The 24,145-nt window shown below is 39.3% G+C and overlaps 2 protein-coding genes across 7 annotated transcripts; one reads left to right on the forward strand and one right to left on the reverse strand.

Moving 5' to 3' along the window:
• Nucleotides 1-1,124: 1,124 nt before the first annotated feature.
• znf384b (zinc finger protein 384 b) lies at nt 1,125-13,300 on the reverse strand. 6 transcript variants are annotated; one of them, XM_037785288.1, is made up of 12 exons: nt 12,741-13,300; nt 10,680-10,807; nt 9,611-9,678; nt 9,247-9,469; nt 8,001-8,114; nt 5,758-5,915; nt 5,570-5,646; nt 4,639-4,863; nt 3,042-3,209; nt 2,845-2,923; nt 2,567-2,725; nt 1,125-2,430 (listed from the first exon to the last, which is right to left on the reverse strand). In XM_037785288.1, the coding sequence occupies exons 3-12, from the start codon at nt 9,671-9,673 to the stop codon at nt 2,071-2,073; spliced, it is 1,626 nt and encodes a 541-aa protein (XP_037641216.1). In that variant the 5' UTR covers nt 9,674-9,678; nt 10,680-10,807; nt 12,741-13,300; the 3' UTR covers nt 1,125-2,070. The 6 variants fall into 6 exon arrangements, with proteins under 6 accessions (XP_037641216.1, XP_037641215.1, XP_037641212.1 ...); XM_037785287.1 differs by having other exon boundaries at nt 5,570-5,661; nt 5,758-5,906; nt 12,741-13,299; XM_037785284.1 differs by having other exon boundaries at nt 5,570-5,661; nt 12,741-13,297.
• A 2,669-nt stretch (nt 13,301-15,969) lies between these two features.
• On the forward strand, nt 15,970-23,813 carry si:ch211-154o6.3 (uncharacterized protein LOC563854 homolog). The gene is made up of 13 exons (XM_037785710.1): nt 15,970-16,235; nt 18,811-18,929; nt 19,350-19,582; nt 19,905-20,028; nt 20,285-20,406; nt 20,858-20,944; nt 21,113-21,202; nt 21,485-21,573; nt 22,231-22,453; nt 22,564-22,686; nt 22,827-22,992; nt 23,194-23,282; nt 23,460-23,813. Exons 1-13 carry the CDS (start codon nt 16,146-16,148, stop codon nt 23,555-23,557), a joined length of 1,653 nt encoding a protein of 550 aa, XP_037641638.1. The 5' UTR covers nt 15,970-16,145; the 3' UTR covers nt 23,558-23,813.
• The last annotated feature ends 332 nt before the right edge of the window (nt 23,814-24,145 follow it).

Below are 24,145 nucleotides of genomic sequence, written 5' to 3' on the forward strand. Positions count from 1 at the left end.
GTTAACCTTTGCATTTAAAATATTAATGTGACTAATAATGTGACTTTACACAACACAAATACAAAAATACATGTTTGCGGATAGTGAAATATTTGCAGATCCTGATACACATTTGTGGAATGTCTTCTGTGGGTTACAACTAATAAAGTCCAATAAAAACTTCCATACCAATACCAAGATCTAACTTTTTCCCACTCATAATTGGCTGTCACAGATATAAATGTGCTTCTAATCCGGTGCCCTCAATCAAGTCCCAATCCAGGAGGAAATGTGGCATCTTCACAAGGATAAATGCTCACAACTTTCATTTAAAATGAACTGTTTTCAACATAGAAAATAACAAGCTTGTTTCAAATTATTCTAACTCTTACTAACTTGATCACAAGTCTACACTGGCTCTCCCATGGACTCCTGCACTGATGAAGTTCTGATGATTTGACCTTGGCTTAATAACAGGTTGTTCTGGAATGATTTACACTGAGTAAACAAGCATTACTCCAAGTGGCATTATATATATGTACCAAGAATATGTTGCTTAAACTCACATTACCCCCCCCCCCTCTTTAATGGTACAGTCCATTTTTGTAAACACCTCACACATTTGCATATTCCAGCAGAGCAGACATGCTTAAAACAATAAATATACCTGAATGCACAGTAGCATCATTGATTAAGACTAGTATGCATAACACAAGCAGCATAGTGTTAACCTCTGTTTTTCAGGTGTTATATACCTCAAATATCCTGTGTTTCTTGACAAAAAATACAAAAGCTAATCACATGAAATTAATGTAGAGCTGAAACAATTTGTCAATTATTAGTTACTGAATCAAAAGAAAGTGAATCAACAACTATTTTGATAATTCATAATTGTTCTAAGCTAAAATGCCCAAAATTCATTTTATAGCCTCTCAAATGTGAATATCTGATATTGAATATTTTTGGTTTTGGACTGCAATGTCAAACGACAACTTTAGGGAGCTTTGGGAAACTGTTATGGTCATTTTATTTTATGACATCTTATAGACCAAACGATTGACAAATTAACTGAGAAAATATATATACTATGGCACATAAGGAAATAATGAATTTGGCATTAGACTGAAACAGAAAAAAAATTAGAATGAGAAACATATCAGAGGGTTTATTGTATTATAAGCTGAAAAAAAGACAAATTTCAGATGTGTCAGCATGTCTATAAAGAAGTATTATAAACATTGTTATCGAGGAAGTATAATAACAAGAACACATTTGGATAACATTACTTTTAGGACATACACACAAAGCAGTACTATAGGATTACATGAAACGTGAACTGGCTCATCACTTCCCCAAAGGTCGCGTGAAGGCCTGCGAATGGGTCTAAATAGGTTATATGGATTATCACATCCTTTAAACACACAGTCATACGTTATAAACTGGTAGTATATACATTATATCCATATATACTTGATTGATATTTTCTATTTCCTGACAAGGAAATGACCTCTGCGTCCCTTTTAAGGTTAAAAAGAATTAACTGCGGGCATGTATTTTACAACATAGTAGAGGTAATAACACTGATGTAAAAACTGAAAGTCTTTGCATGAAAGTATAAAAATGTACCTTCACAGTCAACTATCAATTTCATCAACAGAGAGACCATAAATTACTATGGCCAAAGCGGTATTTGTAGGGAAGAGCAGGAGGTGATAAAACAACAACGAAGAGAAGCACTTTGACTCTCCTCCTATCATAAAACCATCACTGTGATGGACTGAAACATACTTTATTGCAGCCTTTACATGCACTTTCTATTCAGACAGGACAGCTAAGCAAAAGGAAAACAAATCAAACAAGGCAGAAAGAAAAAAAAAAAGAGACAAATTAAAAAAACAAAATTATAGTCTTCGGTATACTGCGTCACCATATCGTTTGTCCTGTCTGCCTCAAACCATCGTTCAGGCACAGTCATGTGTTCCTACGTTCTTGTATCACCTTAGTATTGCTTTTATCTTTCGACTCGCCATCCTCAATTTCTTGAATATATTTTAACTTCCCAACCCCCAAAACTCCCTCCTTCCATCACCTTTAAGAGTTAAGGTGCTCCACTTGAATGGTGGATGCTGACACAGTGAGACAGAGGTCCTTGTGGGAAGTAATGTCAGCTACGCTGACAGGTTTGTACTGGATGTCACTGGCAGATACTGTCTTATATTGGTGCAGGTCAAATGGACAAGAGATGGTTTCTGTATGGGCATAGTTGCTCTGGCTCTGTCCCTGCTGGCCTCCGTCCACTCCTCCGCTCCCAGCTCCCCCAGGTTGGTTCGATCCTCCGTCTGCACCGTCTACCCGGCTCTGTCCCTGGGCCTGGCTTTGGTTCTGTCGTGCCGCCTGCGCTGCTGGTTGGTCTGGGTTGTGTTTCTCCATGTGTTTCACCAGATATGTCTCCTGAGATGAGGGGAGGATAGGTAGAGGGGAAACAGTGGACACACTGTGTCAAATAGCTGTCAGGTGTCAGATGCACGTGAGGCGATTCATAGTGTTTCATATAGAAATGCTCTTCAGAAATGGACATTTGTCTTACTGAGGTATAAGTGCGGTTGCAGAGACCACACGAGTAGATCCTCGCGTGCTTGACTGTGTGTGTGGACATGTGCACCTCCAGGCTCGCTGCATCTACGTATCCTTTATTGCAGTTGGTGCACTTGTAGGGCTTGTCCTTGTTGTGTTGACGCCGGTGGGACTGGGAAAAAATGGTTAATGGTTAAAACAAGTTTTACATTACAGTGAATGAGACCGGTAATAATAACCAACAAATTACATGTACTCTCTGTTTGAGAAGAAAACTAAATTCTTTCACACCTGTAAATTTGAGAGCTGCGTGAAGGATTTCTCACAGCCTGGGTGGATACACTTGTATGGCCGATCTCCGGTGTGAATCCTAGATAAAAAACACATACATGTACATACATGGACTCCTATCACTGTCATGGTGATCTAACCTGACCGCAGAAAGACACTCAGGCAGAGGAGAAACCCAAGACCAGTGACTCACTTACCTATTGTGCTGCTGAAGATGACTGAGCTGTCTGAAGCACTTTTGGCAGTAAGAGCAGGTGTAGGGTTTCACTCCGGTGTGGATGCGGACATGTTGGGCCAGGTAGCTAGAGTTGGCAAATGACTTGGTACAATGGGGACACTTGTGAGGCTTTGACTCTGTGTGGTTCCTGATGAGGCAGACAGGAGGGTGAAAGAGAAAGGGAAACAGGATTGTAATGGTAGACTGAGAAAAAATACATGATACTGTGCTTTCCACATATTGCACTAAAATATTTGGAAACGGTTAAAAGGTGCAGTGTGTAGGATCTGACGGTATCTAGCGGTGAGGTTGCAGATTGCAACCAACTGAAAGTTCTCCCATGTGTCAAGCACGTAGGAGAACCACGACGGCCGACGCAAAAAACGCGAATGGCCCTCTCTAGAGCCAGTGTTATGTTTGTCCGTTCTGGGCTACTGTAGAAACATGGTGGTTGGCTCTGTGAAAAGGATCCACTCTGTATTTAAATATGAACGGCTCATTCTAATCTAACGAAAATATGATTCCCATTTTCAGGTGATTATACACTAAAGAAAACATACAGATGTTACACACTGATCCTTTAACAGAAACCAACAAACATTCTGTATAATTTTACACTTTAACTGCTCTATGGAGTGTCTTATGTTCCTTTAAATTTCATGTGCTAATATAAACATCACAACATCACATCACAATCCCAGAATAACAAAGCAAAAGAGTGAATTATTTTTGACTCTGTCCTTTTTACATTTATCCTTGTGCCCTGGATGATTTGGATGCATCAACAGAAGAACAAAATATTAAATGTAATTTAAAGGTTTTACAAATGGCATCTCTCCAGAAATGACATGTAAATGTATTTGATGACAGCCAAAAAGGACAGCAACAGATGACTACAAATTAAGCAGAGAAGGAAAGCTGAGTATGACAGCAAAGGATTTGTATCGCCATTCAATGGAGAGTGTAAGAAAAAGCACAGATAATGAAGTATACCAAACAATAACACAATGGGTTAAATGGGGAAGCATAATGGAAGTAGGTAACCTTTCATTTCAACATGTTTTTTTCTAAATGTGTGTGTTTCTGTTGAAGAAGCACTAGCAGGAAAAATGAGAACATGCAGACAAAAGAAACATGTAAAGTGGGGAAACGCAATGAAAATGCAATGCAAACAAAGTATGGAGAGAAGCAAGTATTGTGCACACACACAAATGGAAAAAAAAAGGTAAAATATTATCATTGTATCAATTGATGTAACAGAGCTCCATGCATTTCAAATGGCCATTCTGATTATGGTATAAATTACGGAAAATCCTCTTATGGACAAAGCCCAAACTTTAAAAAGTGTAATTTGAATTCAAATTTTTTGAAAAGGTCACTTCTGGATGGAACTGGTAGCATGCGAGCCAACATCAACATGGCAGTGTAATATGCGTCTGCACGCCACTCAATCTCTTCCCCAGGAGAAGAAGAAGACAGGAGTCTGGCCTTTAGAAAGGGAACTTGGCAGGACAAGTTAAGAGGACAGGGGAATATGGTACGTGGTTCGGTAGCGGGGGAGAAGGGGTCTGCAGTACCGTGTGTGCTGCTGTAAATGACTGAGCTGCCTGAAAGATTTCTGGCAGTAGGAGCAGGTGTAAGGCTTGGCCCCGCTGTGGATGCGGATGTGCTGCGCCAGGTAGCTGGAGTTGGCGAATGACTTGGCGCAGTGAGGACACTTGTGAGGTTTGGCCTCTGTGTGCGACTTGGAGTGGATCTGCATGTCAGACTTACTGAGGAAGGTCGCCGCACACATCCGGCACCTACAGGCGGAGAGACACAGAAATGGGAGGGCGGGATGGAAGAACAAGAAGGAAGAAGAGGGACACATATACAGAAAAAAGAAGATGTTGGAGAAGGAAAAAAAAGGAGATGAAGGTGGAGACAGGGGAAATGAAGTATTGACCCACAGAAATAAATATGATAGAAAATGAAACTCACAATAAAAAGGGAAATTAATAATATTAAGATAAATCAATGAAGACAGAAGGGGGGGGAAGGTAAACACAGGGAAAGATGCCAAGGGAGAAATCAGTGAAAACTGACAAGGAAAGGTACGTAGATACTATAAAAAGTGAAAGAGTAGGACACAAGAGAGTCAAAGAGCATGCTATATAAAGACAAAGAGGACAGTAGAGGAGCAGGTAGCGATTCATGTCCAATGTGTGCAGAGGTGGAGACAGCATCTATGAAGCACTGATGTATTTGTATCTCAAATACACTAAGAGAAGAAATCAACCGTCTACTATAATAACAAAGCAGGCCTGTTCTGCCACAACATGCAGTGTTTAGAAGAGGTGTGTGTGTCAGATGCAGCAGCGCCTAGTAAATCTATGAAAGCTGAATATCTCTTTTTTGATTTGGACAGGACACAGAGGAACAGGTGTGTTTGCATTCCACAGCTAGAGCGAGGAGAAATAGGGGAGGCACAGCAGGTGTTGTTTGTTTGTTTGTTTGTTGACACCGTACCTGTATGTCTTAGTGCTGTCTTTTGGGCCATGGTCTTCCTCTTCATTTGACAGGTCATATGGGTCTACATGATGATGCTGTAAAGAAGCCACCTGTCAAAAATAATATTCAAAGTTATCATCTTTTTTATTATCTATATACTATTTTATTATTAGATTTCCCTTTCTACATTAATAGTATTTTCTGACCTGGCCACCAGCTGTTAGATGAGCCAGTATTAGCGTTTCATTTCCTGGTCCGCCCACAGGACCGACCCTGGACAGCGCTGTCTTCTTCTTCCTGCCTCGTTTGGAGGGCGCTGGCATCACATGGACCACATGAGACGCCACGTCCCCTTCTTTTTTTTCTGCAACAGCAGCAGTTTAAGAGAAGGGAACACTCCTGAGCCCTTCTGCATATTACCTGCCCTCTACATGTTGGTCTACGGGTATATTGACATCAAACCGAAGATCAAAGTATGCTGCAGGAAGTCTCATGTTTTTAACTGTGCTCATTCTTTCAGCTGAATGAGTGAGGACATCATGGTGAAAAAAAAAAAAAAAAAAATGTTTTTGAAATTATCATAAAGCCCTGAATATTGATTCCTAATAAGAGTATTAAATAAATTAGGGCTGTCAAAGTTAAGGCGATAACGCATTAACGCATTAACGCATTAACGCAAATTAGTTTTAACACCACTAATTTTTTTAACGCATTAATGCAATTGATCAGTCAGAGGTTGTAACAGGCTCAGTTTTAAAGCTCAGAAAACCATTGGTACCAACCATGTCATACTAGCAAACATGTCAAGGAGGCCAAATAATGCTACAAACTTACGCTAAATTTTGGCAAGGAAAAACTGGCATGGCCATTTTCAAAGGGGTCCCTTGACCTCTGACCTCAAGATATGTGAATGTAAATGGGTTCTATGGGTACCCACGAGTCTCCCCTTTACAGACATGCCCACTCTATAATAATCACATGCAGTTTGGGGCAAGTCATAGTCAAGTCAGCACACTGACACATTGATAGCTGTTGTTGCCTGTTGGGCTGCAGTTTGCCATGTTATGATTTGAGCATATTCTTATGCTAAATGCAGTACCTGTGAGGGTTTCTGGACAATATACGTCATTGTTTTGTGTTGTTAATTGATTTCCAATAATAAATATATATATACATTTGCATAAAGCAAACATATTTATTTATTTATGAGTATTAAATACTTGACAAATCTTCCTCTAAGGTACATTTTGAACAGATAAAAAATGTGCAATTAATCACAAAATATTATTATAAATATTATATTTATAAATATAAATATTTTAATAGATTGACAGCCCTAAAATAAGTAAAAAAGCGCAAGTATGGCAAGATTTTATAAGCAAGCTGTGACAACATCTGCATGTGGAAGATATTTCTTGTTTTAGAAAAAAAAACCCAGACTTAAAGGCGTCGCACCATGAGTTACTGGCACAGCCTGGATAAGAAATTAAATCATTAACTGCTCATTTTCTGGTTTTATTGCTTTGTAACCCCTGAGATCAATCTGTGCTTTGAAGAAAAGCGATCATAACTCAGAGATATCATTAAGAGCAAGCTGAACAAAATCAAATTGTATTTTCTCTCTCACAGCATAGTATAGTGAGGACAATCACAAAAGCCAACAGGTCTGATCATGTTCCAAATCACTAAAACAACATTACATGTGGCAGAATTGGATTAAATGAAAAATTGGTGTCCTGAGTCTTAATTTAAAATACAATTTATTTTTGGTTCTGCTGATTCTTGTAGCCTCAAATGGTTAGTCCCACATAAGCAAATATTAGTACACCTACAAAAACCAGCAAGCACTGACATTTGTGAAAATGCTGGTTTCATTCAGAATATGGTCTTTAGTGTTGCTATAATACAGTAATACTAATGATTATTTTCATTGTTGATTAATCTGCCGATTATTTTCTTGATTGATCGATTAGTTGTTTGGTCTACAAAATGGTGAAAAATGTTGATCAGTGTTTCCTAAAGCCCAAGATGACGTCCTCAAATGTCTTGTTTTGTCTACAACTCAAAGATATTCAGTTTACTGTCATAGAGGAGTAAAGAAACCAGAAAATATTCACATTTAAGAAGCTGGACTCAGAGAATATAGACCGTTTTTTCTTAAAATAATTACTCAAAATAATTATTCCATCAATCAAAATAGTTGCCAATTAATGTATTAGTTGACAACTAATTGATTAATTGTTGCAGCTCTAGTTGTCAGTTTACATTCTTATATGTAGTTGCGGCTGCAGTTGCATCCAAGAAACATTTGATGCAGTTTAAATGAATTTACTTTATATTCAAATTATAAATTGTATTGAGAGTCTTAGTCGCAGAAAGGCATCACATTTTAGATCCATGTACGACGTACATATTACATGTTATGCGTGTGTCAGTATGTGTGTTTTACCTGCAGAATGGAGCGCTGAAACAATCATGGTCGTCGCTGGATGACCAGAGACAAACGATTGAGAGGAGGTGGGAGAGACTAGCGTTCCCTGAGGAGTTGTGATGACCAGACCCGCTTCAAAATGACAAAAAAAGAAATAATCACACATTACAAAAGGTGACTGGACTGTGTTCTTCCCGTGATTACACTTTGTCCTTGAAGTTCAGGAATTCACTTCAAAAACGCAAAATCTTATCAAGTATATTTGCCTAATTACTAGTCAAAATATCTCATAACACCTAATATAAGACACAATCACCAAACAAGTAACATTTTAGTGAGATACAGAGACTTGTTTTAGACAATGCATCTTGAATATCTTCTTAAGTGACTACTTTTGAGCATTACTAATACTCGTGAAATATAGCTCAAAATGAATTTTTCCAGTTAATTTCAAGATCTCTTTTTTATCATGAAAGGCTTAAATATTTCATATTATTTTTTACATATAATTTTCAGACAATTTATTTTACTTATTATTTTATTCATTGTATTTTTTTTATTTAAACTTATTTTTGAAGAGGCCTTTGTCCAGTGATTCCCTATTATTCTGTTTAAAAAAGCATGTATTACCAACCAATGTTGTGCACCATCTGCTAAACCTGGAAGTGTTAAGATAGTGCTAAAAAAGAGTGTGACAGCACAGCGCTGCTGTTCTGTTATTTGAAAGAAAGGCCTGAGGTTATACCATAAACGGAGACACACAGGTGTTCATTTTACTCAGAGTTGTTCTGCTGGGTTGTAGCCCACGGCGCTGCTTGAACTAAATCATTAAATGCATCGCTGTTATTTTAAGGTTCAGAACTAAACTTAATCCAGCCTCAACCTTTGATTTTCTTCTGATTTTAAAGGTCTTATTGATACATTTTCATGTAGACAAATATATATTTTTTTAAATAATACAGACATTTGTGACATTTGATTCCCACTTCTAACAAAGCTTGTGAGCAGAGTTATTTCATCTCATGCAAGCGTCCGTGGTAGTTGGCCGTCGGCTATCGTATTTGTGGTGTGTTCGAGTGCAACTTTTTGCAAAGGCGACGTGAGGCGACTCAACGGGCGGCCTTCGTCGCTGCTAGTTCTTTGATGTCGGGTTGCTGTGTCCCCAGCTTTAAGTTGTACTTTGATCATTAGATATTACGCAACGTATCGTGGAATAAATATGATTAGCAGATCCAGAGGCTCCTCCATGCTGAGACAGACTCACCTGCTGTCATGATGCCCGTGGAGGGGACAGACAGCATGTTCTGGGTGCTGTGAGCCGGGTGGAGGTGGGCCACACCACCAGCCTGCCCTCCTCCATCTGTCTTCATGGTGTGAGTGGGGATGGTGAGAAGAGCGGTTTGGTAGTGGGATGCAGAAGACGGAGCGAAGGAAGCATTCTTCTCCTGTTGCTCCTTCACCTTGTTCAGGAACATGGCATTCTCAAGCTGTCAGTGGAGAGGAGATTTCTTTGATTAACCAGACTGGACTCCTTCAATCAAACTCCTCCTGAAGTCACAAAACACTCCTCAAAAGGAGCTTCTTCTTCATGTGAATCCTGAATAAACTACATATTCTTGATTTCTTACCTGTCCTGGTACAGTGGGGATGGGAGACCAGAAATACGATGAATTAAAATGAGAGTCTTCCATAATTTCTGCAACGACACAAAAGCAGCAACAATTAATTACTGTAATGATCGAATAAGTACTACCTGGTTACTTTGCAGTAATAACTGTGACATACAAATACTGCAAGGATGACACAACCAAAAGTGCACAGAGACAATAGCAGGTAAAGGCACAATCTTCAAATGATCTATATGTAAACAAGAGTGCAAAAAAAGAAAGAAGTGTAACCTGTTATCATTCCCAAATGGACTGACAGGTCTTCTAATACAAGAACTAACACTAACACTAGGATGGTATTTACCTACATGAGTAATTTGTCATCACAGGAGTACTGCGTTTCCAATTATGAAGACAGGAGTGAGACAGATGAGCTCCCACACCCACGAAGATATGCTACATTTTTGGACCAACCTTAAGACCCGTAGCAGGTTAATTGATACTGCATATGTTAAATGGACTTGCATTTATATAGCGCTTTTCTAGTCTTCCGACCACTCAAAGCGCTTTACACTACATGTCAGCATTCACACACACACACACACATTCATACACTGATGGCAGAGGCTGCTAAGGTGCCAACTTTGCCCATCAGGATCTTATCTACATACTCATTCACACACCGATGGCTATGCCTTCGGGAGCAATTTGGGGTTAAGTGTCTTGCTCAAGGACACATCGACATGTGACCCGGAGCAGCCGGGTATCGAACCCCCGACCTTCCGATTGGTGGACGACCTCCTCTACCCTATGTTTATCACTACCCTGTTTATGTGTAATATGTATTATGCCTGCTATGTTTTATATATAAGATATTGTTTATATTGTTTGCTTCCACAATTTGTACATTTTGTTGTTGTCGACGTAGTCTTAATATTTACACTACATGTCACAGCCTCACCTATACCCCCCCCCCCCCTCTATATACTGACAGTGCACATCCCCAGACAAAATTAAAATGAAATGAATGACGGCAAAATTAATGTTGGCCCACAGTCTTCCTGCCATGACAAGTAAAAACATATCTTACCAACTCAAACTAATTGCCACACAGTGAAGCTGGGGGTGTTTGAGGGCCCCTGAAGGTGTGTTGGGGGGCTCTTGCTCACTTTGCCTGGTCGGTCATGCAGCCTTGGGCCCAGCCAGCCCTGCAGGATCCTACTGGCAAACATCCAATTAATAAAAAAGAGATAAACAAAAGGTGGACTGTGAGTGAAGAGGGATCATAAAGGTTTAATAACTAACTGACTGTGGAGGAGGTGTGGTGGGAATAAAAAGCCATGCAAAAAAACAACAGAGTAATATAAGTATGGAAGTTTTTATTGTACTTTATTAGTTGTAACCCACAGAAGACATTCCACAAATGTGTACCATGATCTGCAAATATTTCACTATCCACAAACATATATTTTTGTATTTGTGTTGTGTAAAGTCACATCCATGAAAATACAGGGAGATTTGCAAATACGCATAACTTACTATGTAAATACGTATTTTAAGGTTTACATTTAAAGTGATATCTACACATTTGTGCATCTATTTCGCAAATGTCATGTGACCCATAAATCCACAGGAAGCGATCTGCAAATGCGTAGATAACACTTTACATGTAAACCTTAAAATACCTATATTTACAGAGTAAGTTATGCGTATTTGCAAATCTCCCTGTATTTTTGTGGACGTGACTTTACATAACACAAATACAAAAATACATGTTTGTGGATATAGTGAAATATTTGCAGATCATGGTACACATTTGTGGAATGTCTTTTGTGGGTTACAACTAATAAAGTCCAATAAAAATGTCCATACTTATCTTAATCTGTTGTTTTTTGCATGGCTTTTTATTCCCACCACACCTCCTCCAATAAAAGCTTCCATAGATAAGTCTTTGCATCAATACATTCACTACTAGATAACAATAGAGATCAACTTTTGTTGCTGGACTTCAAGTGTAAGGTGTATTGTTTATATTATAGCACCAATAAACAACAGCTGAGCTGACTGAGCTCTATTTACAGCAGATTCTTAGCTTCATCATAATGAACTACAAAAACACCAACCCTATAGCTAACTTTAATAAAATCCCCCAGAATGAGACATTATATACACTAGATAAAATTAGAGATCAACTTTCTTTGCTGGACTTCAAGTGTAAGGTGTATTGTTTATATTATAGCACCAATAAACAACAGCTGAGCTGACTGAGCTTGTAGGTTATTTACAGCAGATTCTTAGCTTCATCATAATGAACTACAAAAACACCAACCCTATAGCTAACTTTAATAAAATCCCCCAGAATGAGACATTATATACACTAGATAACATTAGAGATCAACTTTCTTTGCTGGACTTCAAGTGTAAGGTGTATTGTTTATATATTATAGCACCAATAAACAATAGCTGAGCTGACTGAGCTTGTATTGCTATTTACAGCAGATCCTTAGCTTCATCATAATGAACTATAAAAACACCAACATGAAGCTAACTTTAATAAAATCCCCCAGAATGAGACATTATATACACTACATAAAATTAGAGATCAACTTTCTTTGCTGGACTTCAAGTGTAAGGTGTATTGTTTATATATTATAGCACCAATAAATAACAGCTGAGTTGACTGAGCTTGTATTGCTATTTACAGCAGATTCTTAGCTTCATCATAATGAACTATAAAAACACCAACATGAAGCTAACTTTAATGCAAAGCCCCAGGATGAGCCATTGTTTACAGTGCAGCCGCAGCTCAGCAGAAGGACTCCATGTTGTAGTTAATCAGGCCTTTCGTGTCTGATTAACATACAGTGCGCTAGTAGCAGACAGCTCAGCTCAGCTCAGCTCAGTGAGTGTGTGTGTAGTAGTGAACCTCCTGCAGCTGCTCTGCTCTGCTCGGGAAAAAAAAATAACAAGCAAAGCAAAAAAAAAAAAAAAAAGCAAAGGATAAAAAAAACTGAAGCGAAAGAAAAAAAAAAAAGCAATCGACCATCCTCACAGACTTCCGGCTATGGACGAGGTGGAGCGGCGGCAGCAGAGTCGTGCAAATCTACCCAACAAAACACAACCGACCGCCCCGGGGAAGAGTGGCGTTTACCGGTAACGACGACTCCGTCTCCTGACCCCGGGACTCCCGTAGTGAGGGACAGTTTGGTCTCCAAAATGTGTCCAAAATTCCTGCAAACCTGTGAAGTTTTTTTGCCTCTTCGCTTTTTTTTTTTTTTTTTTTTTTTTTTTTTTTTTTTTTTGTTTTGTTTTTTTTTTTTCCTCCCCTCCAGTGAAGCAGCTGCCGTCTGAAGCTTCACTTCCTCCGGATAAAGTCGTCAGACAAAGGAAGCGTGTGTGTTGACGTCACGTCCTGTCACCGAGGGACAGTTATAATAAAAGATATAATATATAACATATCATCAGGTATTTGGTTTGTATCCTTACAACAACGGTTGAATATGTGATGAATTAATTGGTTAATATAAATGTTTGTTTGGGTTTATTTTGTAGTTTTTTAGCTTCAAGTTGTGTGAGGGGGAGGGAGTCAGTATGCTGCGTTCAGGTGCTGTTGGAAGTTATACAGTGCCATAATGTCCATAGTATCAGGGCAATTATATATTATACATTTGATCACATTTTTAGCAACATTTTCTTATTAATAAATTCAAATTTAGCCACTCTAAACCCTTATTTTTTAAGATTTGAAAATTAAACCAAACAGTACATTAAAACCATTTTCACTCCTTTGTCTGTATGATTTGATTCGATTATTATTGTGTCATGGGGTAATTATATATTATAAAATTTGATCACATTTTTAGCAACATTTTCTTATTTTTTTTTTCAATATTATATTTATTGTTTTTTTTGTTCATTTCGAAACAACAGAACAAACATTCACAAACGTCCCCTATAATAACATTCTCGGTACAAAGAAACTTAACAAACCTAGTATTAATATAAAATAAGCCAGTATAGATACAGGAAAAAATACATTATATACAAAAATAGATAAAAATAGATAGCTTCCAGTTGTGAGGGGAGGCAGCCAGTATGCTGCGTTCACGTGCTATCCCAAGTTATAGTGCCATAATGTGTCAGGGAAATTATATATTATACATTTGATCACATTTTTAGCAAAACTTGTCTTAAATAAGTAAAAAGAATATACACAAGTAAAAAAAAAAAATCTATTTATATATACATATATATACATATGTATATATATGTATATATATACTGTATACATATATACATACATACACACTGTATATTATTTGCAATAAAGAACTGTTTAAAAATAATGTGTCCGGGTTATGAGAAACTGTTTTATAAATTGTTCTGCCAAATATAATTTCTTCTCTCAAATGAAAATTATTCCCAATCTAAACGCTTAATACACCTTCCCCTCAGTTTAGTAATTTATACTCATATTCCTTGGAGTTAATGAAGTGTGCTCTGAAATGACTAATTCACTCAAATAATTATCAACCTTAATTCTAGTCTTCTTCACACCCTGAATTAACTACCTAAGAAACCTACGGAGGCTCAGTGGTTCTAATAGGCCCCCGGCTGGCCCAGACCATCTTAGGCCTGAGGGTCCCTGGGGGTCCCTGAGGGTCCCTGAGGGCCCTTGAGGGTCTGGGGCCGCGGGGCGGTTGCCCCATTGGTAATCCGGCCTTGAGCCTTGAAGGATCAGGGCCCCCCCTAGACCGAGCCAGTAAGACTATAGTTTCCAACCTTTTTGGCTTGTGATACTTTGGAGCCGTGACAGGTGTGACTATAGTGCTGCAATTAGTCAATTAATTGATTGACAGAAAATTGATTGACAACTATTTTAGTAATCAATTAGGCTAATCATTTAAGCCATTTTTCAAGCAAAATGCCAAACATTTAATAGGTCCAGCTTCTCAAATGTGAAAATTTGTTGATTTTCCTTGTCCTACGTCGGAGTAATTGGAATATTGCTTTGGTGCACATTTAGATCAGTTTTGGTTTACACCACGTAATATGGTCCATCCAAATCTGCACAATAAATAATAATAATAATAATAATTGCTATTCTTGTTATTAATCTTCTTCTTCTTCTTATAAACTTTATTTATATAGCACTTTTCAAAAACAAGTTTTTAAACTGCTTCACAGACATAAGAACAGTTAATACAGAGTTCAATTACAAATTATAAATAAAAGACAATGAATAAAACTTCTTAGAATAAATCAATGAATAAAAGCATAAAACAAAAGAAGAGAAACTATTTAAAAGCCATTTTATAAGATTTTGTTTTTAAACGTTTTAAAAGAGGACACTATAAAGTAAGGAGTAGTACCATATAGTGTAATACATTCAACTACATTCTACTGCACTTGATTGTAAAATATATATATATATATATATATATTCTTTTTTATTATTTTTCTTTTTTTCCCCAATATTATATTTATTGTTTTTTTGTTCATTTTGAAACAACAGAACAAACATTCACAAATGTCCCCAATAATAACATTCTCGGTACAAAGAAACTTATCAAACCTAATATTAATACAAAATAAGCCAGAAAAGATCAAGAAAAACATATTATATTCAAAAAATAGATAAATAAGTAAAAAGAATATACACAAGTAAAAGAAAAAAAATAAAATAAAATCTATTTATATATACATATATACTGTATACATATATACATACATACACATATACGCACATGCAGTACATACATATAATTTCTTATATATTTCTTATTTTTTTATTATCATGTTTAGTTGTCAAACAAAAACAAAAAACATTATTTTTTTTCTAATAAAATATTGAAGTATGAAGGGCTTTCCTCTGACACCTTTTCCTCCTTTTCCAAATGTGCTGCTTAATCTCCAAAATAAAACAGCCATTATTGCATTATTTATTTTTTTTCAATATTATATTTATTGTTTTTTTTGTTCATTTTGAAAAAACAGAACAAACATTCAAAAACGTCCCCAATAATAATAATAACTTAACAAACCTAATATTAATATAAAATAAGCATATAAACATATTATATACAATTTTTTTTATAAATAAGTAAAAAGAATATACACAGGTAAAAAAATAAAATTAAAAACAATAAAATAAAAATAAAATAAATCTATTATATATACATATATATATATATATATATATATATATATATATATATATATATATGCCATTATTGCATTCTTAATCTCATTTACGATTTGGAAGCTTGAAAATTTGACTTGCTGGAATAAGCACTTGAAGGCAGCACAGTGTCACTGTCCTTATATTTCAATGCAACACTGTATCTGTCCACGTGGTGTCTCTGTAACAACAGTAATACACGTCTTATGAACCATCAACATCCGGCGACACGTCTCTCCAACGCACCAGCGAGCTGTCTGATACATCTTTATTTATTTAAACCTTTTCATTAAAAGGCAATGTTGTGTCTTTGATACTTTCTGACAAACTGAGAGTCAGCCAGGCAGCTTAAAGTGTAGTTAACTCGAGCTGCAGATGGGGGAGGTGAGGAAGCTGCAGAAGAAGTTGAGGCAGATAGGAAATCTGGAAATAAAGATCAGTCTCACCCCAGAGGAGAGATTCAAGGTACATACACTCTTCATCTGTGTTAACTGTGTGTGAGTGACGTTTTGCAAAATCCTGAATAGATTTCCCTCATGTGTAACAACATGTTATAACTGCAGACTTTTACTACAGCACAGACACAGATTCAGTCCAAATAAAAAAAACATTATATCCAGCAGCTGACACAGAACATTAAAGTGTTACACTATATATCAGGTTTGGCACATATAAACTCACATGGGTGAATAAAGATGATGCTTTTAAAGTGGTGCTCTGTGAAGTGAGGCATCTTTAAACTAGGAATGGCAGTGTTGATATCATAAAAGAAGAAAAATATGTGATTAACATGAATTAATGATAATGGTGGAATGAATAATTTGACAGATTTCGCCCCAGGAAAGCTTTCACGTTGAGCAGAGAGCATCAGAAACAATAAATATCAGGAGGCTCAGTGTGTTAAAAGGGCACAGACTGTGAATGCTGTAAGTTATGGTCATGCCCTACAACTGGGCTTTTTCTTTACTGCACTGCCTTTACATCCTCTAAGTGGAAACAGGGAAATAAATGCACACAGTGGTGTCATACTGTAGATCATTTTGCACCAAGGATGCATTTCTGTGAATAAGTTGCATTTCCCTTTTCCGAATTATGGTACTGAATCTTATGTTATAGCAAACTTATCAAGGAGTCAAAGGTCTTTAGTTGCACAGTTAAAGAACAGGAATCCTTCCTCTGGCCCCTTGAAGTCTGTAGATTTAAAAACATCCAGGAGGACAACAAGTTGTGTGAAGTATGCGAGTTAGGAGATGACAACAAAACTGAGGGGAAGGTGTATTAAGCGTGCAATTGGATTATAATGTAATGTAATAGGATTAGGCTATTTAGATTGGGAATAATTTGTCATTTGAGAGAAGAAGTTATATTTGGCAGAACGATTTATAAAACAGTTTCTCATAACCCGGGCACATTACTTTTAAATAAACAGTTCTTTATTGCAAATAATATATATTGTCTGTAGATTTAAAAACATCCAGGAGGACAACAGGTTGTGCGAAGTACGCGAGTTAGGAGAAGTTGAAAATGAATCACATTTCCTTTCGTAATGTCCTTATTATGATGAATTAAGAATTAAATGAAATGTCTGATGATGAATGATGACAAAATGGAGTGGCTATTTAATTTTAATGCTTATAAGTTGGCTACTTTTGTTTCTCAGGATGGTTTATTTGTTTAGTATTATTTGTAATTTATATTGCTACTCTGGTTTTTGCCCTTGTCTCTTCTGTATTTTATAAATGATGGTGTCTTGTAAGCCCGTTTGACCTGGGCATATTATGTATGCATGACACAATAATAATAATAATAATAATAAAATCAATCAATCAATATCGTGTATTATGAAATGACCCACAATTAATCAGTAAATAATTGTAAAACAGAAACAACACAAAATAAACTCCCTTTAGAGCAGTATGACACTGTAGAGTATTTACAATAGATTATCTCCTTATACAGACACAGAGTTCCCATTTTGGGAAAAAGTTCATAGATTTACCACAGAATGTAACTAAGTACATTCACTGACGAGTACTGTCCTTGAGTATTTCCATTTCATGCTACTTTATACCACCTTGTTTTAGAGGAAAATATTTTACTTTTTTACTTAATCTGCACCTTTACTTACTTGTTACTTTTAAGACTGAAGTTTTACATAGAAAAGATGCAAGTTTATAAAATATGATGTGTTGTTACAGATTTAATTACCCCACAGTGTAGATTATAGTTACTATAATTAGCTCAAACCAGAACCGTCACAAAATTAAAATGCTGCTTACACAGTTATGCATTAATAATGATAATTCAATAATATAATAATACACAAACAGGGATTATTCTGCTGCCCAAAGAGTACTTTTTTTATTGATACTTTTACTTATGTACTTTTACTTCTTGTTTCTTTTATTTAAATGATTATGTTTACATTGAGGTATTGCTGCTTTAAGCTATATTTGCTACATTTTTGGGGGTTATTATTATTTGTTTTATGATCAAAATCGCGCATCAGCAGATATCCTGACTTCTAGTCTCCGTTAAGGGTCAAAGATCAGAGCCTACATTTCCCACAATGCATCACAATCTTGTCTTCAGACAGACAGATAACCCTGATGAGATCAGTATGACATCATCAGGGGTTATTTTCTCAAAGATCCACCAGAACCACAAAAGACATCATATAAGTGACCTACTACTACTACTCCTACTACTATTAATACTACTACTACTCCTACTACTATTAATACTACTACTACTACTACTACTACTACTACTACTACTACTACTACTACTACTACCAGACCTGTATGTGTAAAACTGGTGGAGTGTTCCTTTAACGCAGGAAACAGCCACTTTATATCAAATTGACACGCTTGATTCACTCATTCATGCATCTTTCATAACTCACTGCCAGACAGGAGTACAGTTGCCAGTTGCAGTCTAATAAATCAAGACAGGCTGGAGCATGTTGGTTGTGCAGATAAACAACTTGTGGATTTAGTGGCTTGGTTCACAACCAATCTCGTGCCTTCTTCCCTCTCAGATCTCCAGGAAGGCGGAGCTGCGTTCCAGATTGGCTGAGCTTCAGCTGCAGCTTTCTGGCCCGCAGCAAACTCTGGGGATTGTGGGAGACGGAAAAAAGGAGAAGATGAAAAGACAAGTGTAAGGAAGTGAGGGAGAGGTACCAGCGAGAGGAGGCAGATGGAGAGAAGCGTAATTCTTCAAAAGCAACAACATTCACTCTGAAGCCTTTGATCTTTTTTGCATGTCTAACCAAACACACTGGAGGTCAAATACTGTCACGCGTTTAATAAAATGGGAACTTTACACTCTGCGTAATGTGTCATGTAAACATCATTCAGGGATGTCATCCTCCCTATTAAAGCCCCTCAGGGCATCGTGCACATCATTGAAATCGGCATGTGTGGATATTAACGTCAAATTGAATGAAACACTCTTTCTAGGAGTCGCAGCTCATTAAAAAGTGCTGTTTTTTGTTTATGTGAGATCCTCTACAGGTATGCTCCCTGTCTATGCATCTTGATTATTCATTCAGCTCTCGGTTTTTCTGCTCTGGCACAGGGAGGATGCCCCTGAGGCCCTTCCATCACAAATGCCTCCAGCCTCCAAGATCCTTAAGGGAGAAGAGAAGTCCAAAGCTCAAGCAACGCCAGCGCCGGCTGCCAGGCAGAGGGAAACAGGAGGGGGAGCAGAGATAGGCAGACAGCGGGAGAGGACAGAGCCGGCCAAAGTGTCAGATCACTGCCGATGCGTGTCAGGGGACATTGACACAGAGCAGCAACTGCGACAGGAAGGTGGGATTAATTAAGAAAATTATTATTACAGTTTATGGCAGGCGGTTAAAAGCACAATGCACTTGTCATTAACATCTGAAATCAGAATATACATGTGTGCCTCGAGGAGTCCTAACGAGCTCATGTGGCTGCCAGAATTAAAAAACCAACAGGCTGCATTTGCCTCCCTGAAGACAGGACCCACGTTTCTTCATCCTCAGAGCTAAATTAGCCCCACGCTTTCGTAGTGGTAGACTAATCCATATTGAAGAACTGTGTAGATTAACAAGCCGGGGTGCTGATGAGTCAACAGTGCTAATTGGACAAATCATTTCCTTTACAGAAGCAGAATTTGCGTCCCTCAAAGCATCTTGGGAGAAGGCAAAGTTTCGCTTGAGGCTCCTCGAGGGTCACAATGACATCGTCACCTGTGTGGTTGCTGTTGACAACTTGGTGGTTTCTGGAAGGTAAAGCATCCAATTTGCATAATGGATGTGCAAAGTGAACATTTCACCTAATTTATCGCTTAATATATGCCCCCGCTCCCTCCCCTTCGCTGTCTGACATATTTGTTTTTCTTCCCCTGCCCCGATGGCTCGGCGCAAATCCCTCGCGATTTATGTTCAGCAGCTTTTAACTTTGCTTGTTTTCACCTTCTCTCTTCTCTCACTTTAAACTGCCTCTCTACCTTCCTGCATCCTCTCTTCCTCCTCCTCCTCCAAGCCGAGATACGACGGTGAAGGTGTGGCACGTTCCCACGGCAACGGAGCACAAGAACCTGGGGGGTCACACTGGCGGGGTCACCTGTCTGTCTGCGCCTCCCCCCGAGTACTGCAAGAGGCTGGGTGAGGACACACACACACACACACCCATCCTACAGCTGAGTAATGCCCGTGTCCTGCGGTCTGGTAATTATAGGAGCAGTTCATCAGATCAACCCCAGCGAGAGATAACCTCAGTAGACACTTTAGAGAGTTCACTGTCTGTATGAAGCAGGCAGCCTTCCATCACTTGAACTCCAACGGCCTCCCCGACTCTCCTCCTACACTCCCTCCCCACCTGCTTCCCTCAACTTAAAATACCGAGTCGAGGAGTGCGGTGCATAGACGATGCAGCTCAGTCGAACTAACCCTGTTCACAGACTAATTATTTCTTTTTTTAAATCATCTCTCTTTGCCTCTTTCTTGCAACCTGTCCTCCTTTTGTGCATCATCACTTATTTGCATCTCCCTCTCATCTTTTCCTCCTCCTCCTTGCCCCCTCCCGCTCTTCTGTCTGTGTTTGCCCTCTTGCCAGCCCGGTCCCTGTCTTTGTCCGACAGGGAGAGGTTTATTTTGAGTGGCTCGGCAGACTGCTACGTGAAGATCTGGGCCCTGAGCATTGGTACGCATAACCACACAAACACAGATATACGTATATATATACTGTATATATTAAGGTAGACAGAGCCTCGGGGCTCTGTCTGGGAAACGTGTGTTTGCAACATAATCAATGTATGCCTGTGTGACTGGTGGTCTGTCAATTAAATTAGTATTTTCCTGTTACCTCCAGGGCAGTGTGTTAAGTCTATCTACACATTCAACGCCGTGACTGCACTCTGCTTTGTGCCAGAGGACGACGGCTACATTATCACCGGATCAGGTGTGTTATTGTGTGGGAAAACTAAGAGCCAGTGACACAGCGAAACAGAATAATTGGAGTTGTGGCATCACGTCGTATTTGTATCTTATATCGACTTCTGTGCATGTGGGCATCATCTGCCAGCAAGTTAGTTGAGTGTAGCGCAGGGCTATTGGGCTGAATCAAGAGAGATAGAGGCACACAGATTAGGCAGTCAGGCTCAGGTGGGTCGACCGTGACCAACAATAATGACTGCCAGCCGCCTGTCAGCACATGTTAACCTCACACTCTGTCACCCCGCAGACGGGGGGAAGGTTCAAGCCTGGAGCTGGCACACTTTCGACAACTGCCAGTCAATCAACGCTCACCAGGAAGCAGTCACCTCCATCCAGGTGGGTGGGTCACTCACCTACGTGCCGTGATGTGCTGTCCACACTGACGATGCTGTTTTCATGTTCAGCCTATTTTTAAAACAAAAAAAAACACACCAATGTTTCTCTCTCTCTGGAAGGAGCTGTCTAAAGTAGTTTTAGAACTCTTGATTACTAATTTGTGAAAAAGCCCCATCTCAGGAAATCAAACGGCTGTATTTCTACACTCTTATCCTCACGCAAGCTTTCCTTGTTTATCGCCTTCAAATGGAAATCAAAGATATTTGTTGAGATGTAAGCCGTGGAGCTCGGCCAATTTTAGAAAGCGTACTGTACATATTCTGAGCAAAAAGGCTTTTTTTTATGAATATTGAAATCCGGAGCAGCATATGCACATTTTTTTTTTTCAATTTGCAATCATCAGAATATGCCTAAAGCATTAAAGCGTGGCACATCATTGTCATCCTCTTTGTTGTTTATCATGCAATGAGCACAATCCATTTATAACCAACAGCGGCTCAGAAATGTACATGTTGAAACTGTTCACACACTTCCATTTACACAAACATACATATGCTCTCCCTTTTTCTGTGTATCTATCTCTCTCTCTCACACACACACATGCACACACAGACCTATCACCATGACAACCATGTATCTCCTGTGTGCCCTCCGCAGTCTCAGGGTCCGCTGGTGTTCAGCGGCTCGGCCGAGGGGGGGGTGTCTGTGTGGGAGAACCGGTGTTCGGATCGAGACCCCCTGAGGCTGCTGCACCACTGGGGCGAACAGGTGACGGGCTGCGGAGGGGGGCCCGGCGGGCGTCTGACCCTCAGCCCGCGAGGAGACAGAGTGTTCCTGGCTTACGGTCGAGCCTGGCTCAAGATCCTGCACTGGAGGAGCGGTGAGCTCTGGAGTGGGAAGGGCAGAGGGTGTGTGGATGATTGAAAAAGGAAGGTAGATGAAGGAACATTTGCATAATCTTTCCACCCAACATCTGTCCAATTATCACAGGCACCATGTCCAGGCTGACCAATCACAACAGCATCACTGGGGTAACAGATTGTGTTCACCAGACAGGGGGCCTCCTAATTGGCTCCTGCTATGATCTGGCGAATGGAGAGAGCTCGCTAAATCGTGAGTTGCAGAGTAAACCATGTGCAGCCAGAAGTAACTCACTCCAATCCGAGAGAGTGAAAGCACAATAAGGACTTAAGACAAAATCGAAAGCACTTTGTTTTCCTCCGTTGACCTCCGTCTCCCTCTCCTCCCTCTAGTGTTCTCTCTGCCTCAGTGTCGGTACCTGGCCTCTCTGACCTGGCCCGACGCTCCCAGAATCCTCTGCTTTGCCGCGTGGACCACAGGGAGCGGAGACCACCGGTGGGTCACCGGCGGTCACGACCTCATCGTATGGGAGCAGCTCCCCAGCTCTGGGAAGCAGAGGTGGGCGCAGTACACGCCAACACCACTCAGTTAAACAGTCTTAAGTTATATTTCTTATTTGCATATTTCTTCCAAGGTCAACTGCACTGCTAATTCTGAAGCTATACTGGGATTTATAAGGTGCTAATGAATATAACTGCTTTTGACACACACCTCTATTGATATTGGGTGTTTAATTAATTGCGGATGTGAATGTTGAAGGGGTGATGTCACCGCGAAGAGAGACACTCGGCTGGAGTCCTGTTCGCTGGAATCAGAGGGGGACACAGAGGATGACGAGGAGACTGATGGTACACACACACACACACACACACACACACACACACACCAATTTCACACATTCTCATGTCTTCATTTACCAACTGGCGCGCTTAATGAGTAACCGTGGAATCGCAGACTTCACTATCATGTTAATTTTAGATGATGCATGTCGTGACGAATCCTCATGACCTCCTTGTCAAATTTAGATTACGAGGATGATGATGACAATGAAGGAGAAGACAGACGGTGTGACGGCGCGGAGGATGGAGGGTCCGGCTCGTGGTTACGCTGCGTTCTCCAGTGAGTGCTGGTTTCTCATGCCGAGGACACCACGGCCTGCAGCCATGAAGAGGAAATGGGGAGGGAGGGAGCGTGGCGACAGCAAAGGAGGGTGCAGGGGAATGAAGTGTGACAGACTGTCAGTGTTGGAGGGGGGTGGGGGGGTGGGGGGGGCGTATGGATGCAGACAGTGAGTGTGTGAGTGATAGGCAGATTGTTTTCTATGTAAATATTATTTCCATATACAATAAAGCTGTCACTCGGTGACTCTCACCTCCAAATTTGCATCTCTTGTTGTCTCTTTTTTCATTTATCTGACCCTGCTTCTTCTTCAAACACCAGTTCATCGCCCTCCTCTGCCGGCTCAACCTGTGTAAATGAAATTTTATTCTATCTTTATTCCCCCTGTACCTTCCTCCTCCTCCTCCTCCTCCTCCTCTTGCTCTTTGCTGTCTGTATTTCTGTCTCACTGGGGTGTCCTTGTCTGTTTTTGTAAACATAATTGAGGAGTTTTTTTTAACCTCCTGCCTCTAAAATGAGCTTACCAGTGTCGTCCTCAGTATCATTTCTGTTTGCCTTGTCAAATTCATTTATTTTCCTCTGCGTCCATTTA

The sequence above is a fragment of the Sebastes umbrosus genome, chromosome 11 (assembly GCF_015220745.1).
Source record: "Sebastes umbrosus isolate fSebUmb1 chromosome 11, fSebUmb1.pri, whole genome shotgun sequence".
NCBI lineage: Eukaryota > Metazoa > Chordata > Actinopteri > Perciformes > Sebastidae > Sebastes > Sebastes umbrosus.

Bases quoted from the DNA above. Each gene is read 5' to 3' on its own strand.
- si:ch211-154o6.3 (XM_037785710.1), top strand. From the start codon at position 16,146: ATGGGGGAGGTGAGGAAGCTGCAGAAGAAGTTGAGGCAGATAGGAAAT. The intron at 20,407-20,857 runs GTGAGGACACAC...CCCTCTTGCCAG, and splicing joins CGAGTACTGCAAGAGGCTGG to CCCGGTCCCTGTCTTTGTCC. The intron at 23,283-23,459 runs GTACACACACAC...TGTCAAATTTAG, and splicing joins GGATGACGAGGAGACTGATG to ATTACGAGGATGATGATGAC.
- znf384b (XM_037785284.1), bottom strand. From the start codon at position 9,673: ATGGAAGACTCTCATTTTAATTCATCGTATTTCTGGTCTCCCATCCCC. The intron at 3,210-4,638 runs GTACTGCAGACC...CTGCCTCATCAG, and splicing joins CATTTACAGCAGCACACACG to GAACCACACAGAGTCAAAGC. The intron at 2,924-3,041 runs GTAAGTGAGTCA...TTTTTTATCTAG, and splicing joins CATCTTCAGCAGCACAATAG to GATTCACACCGGAGATCGGC.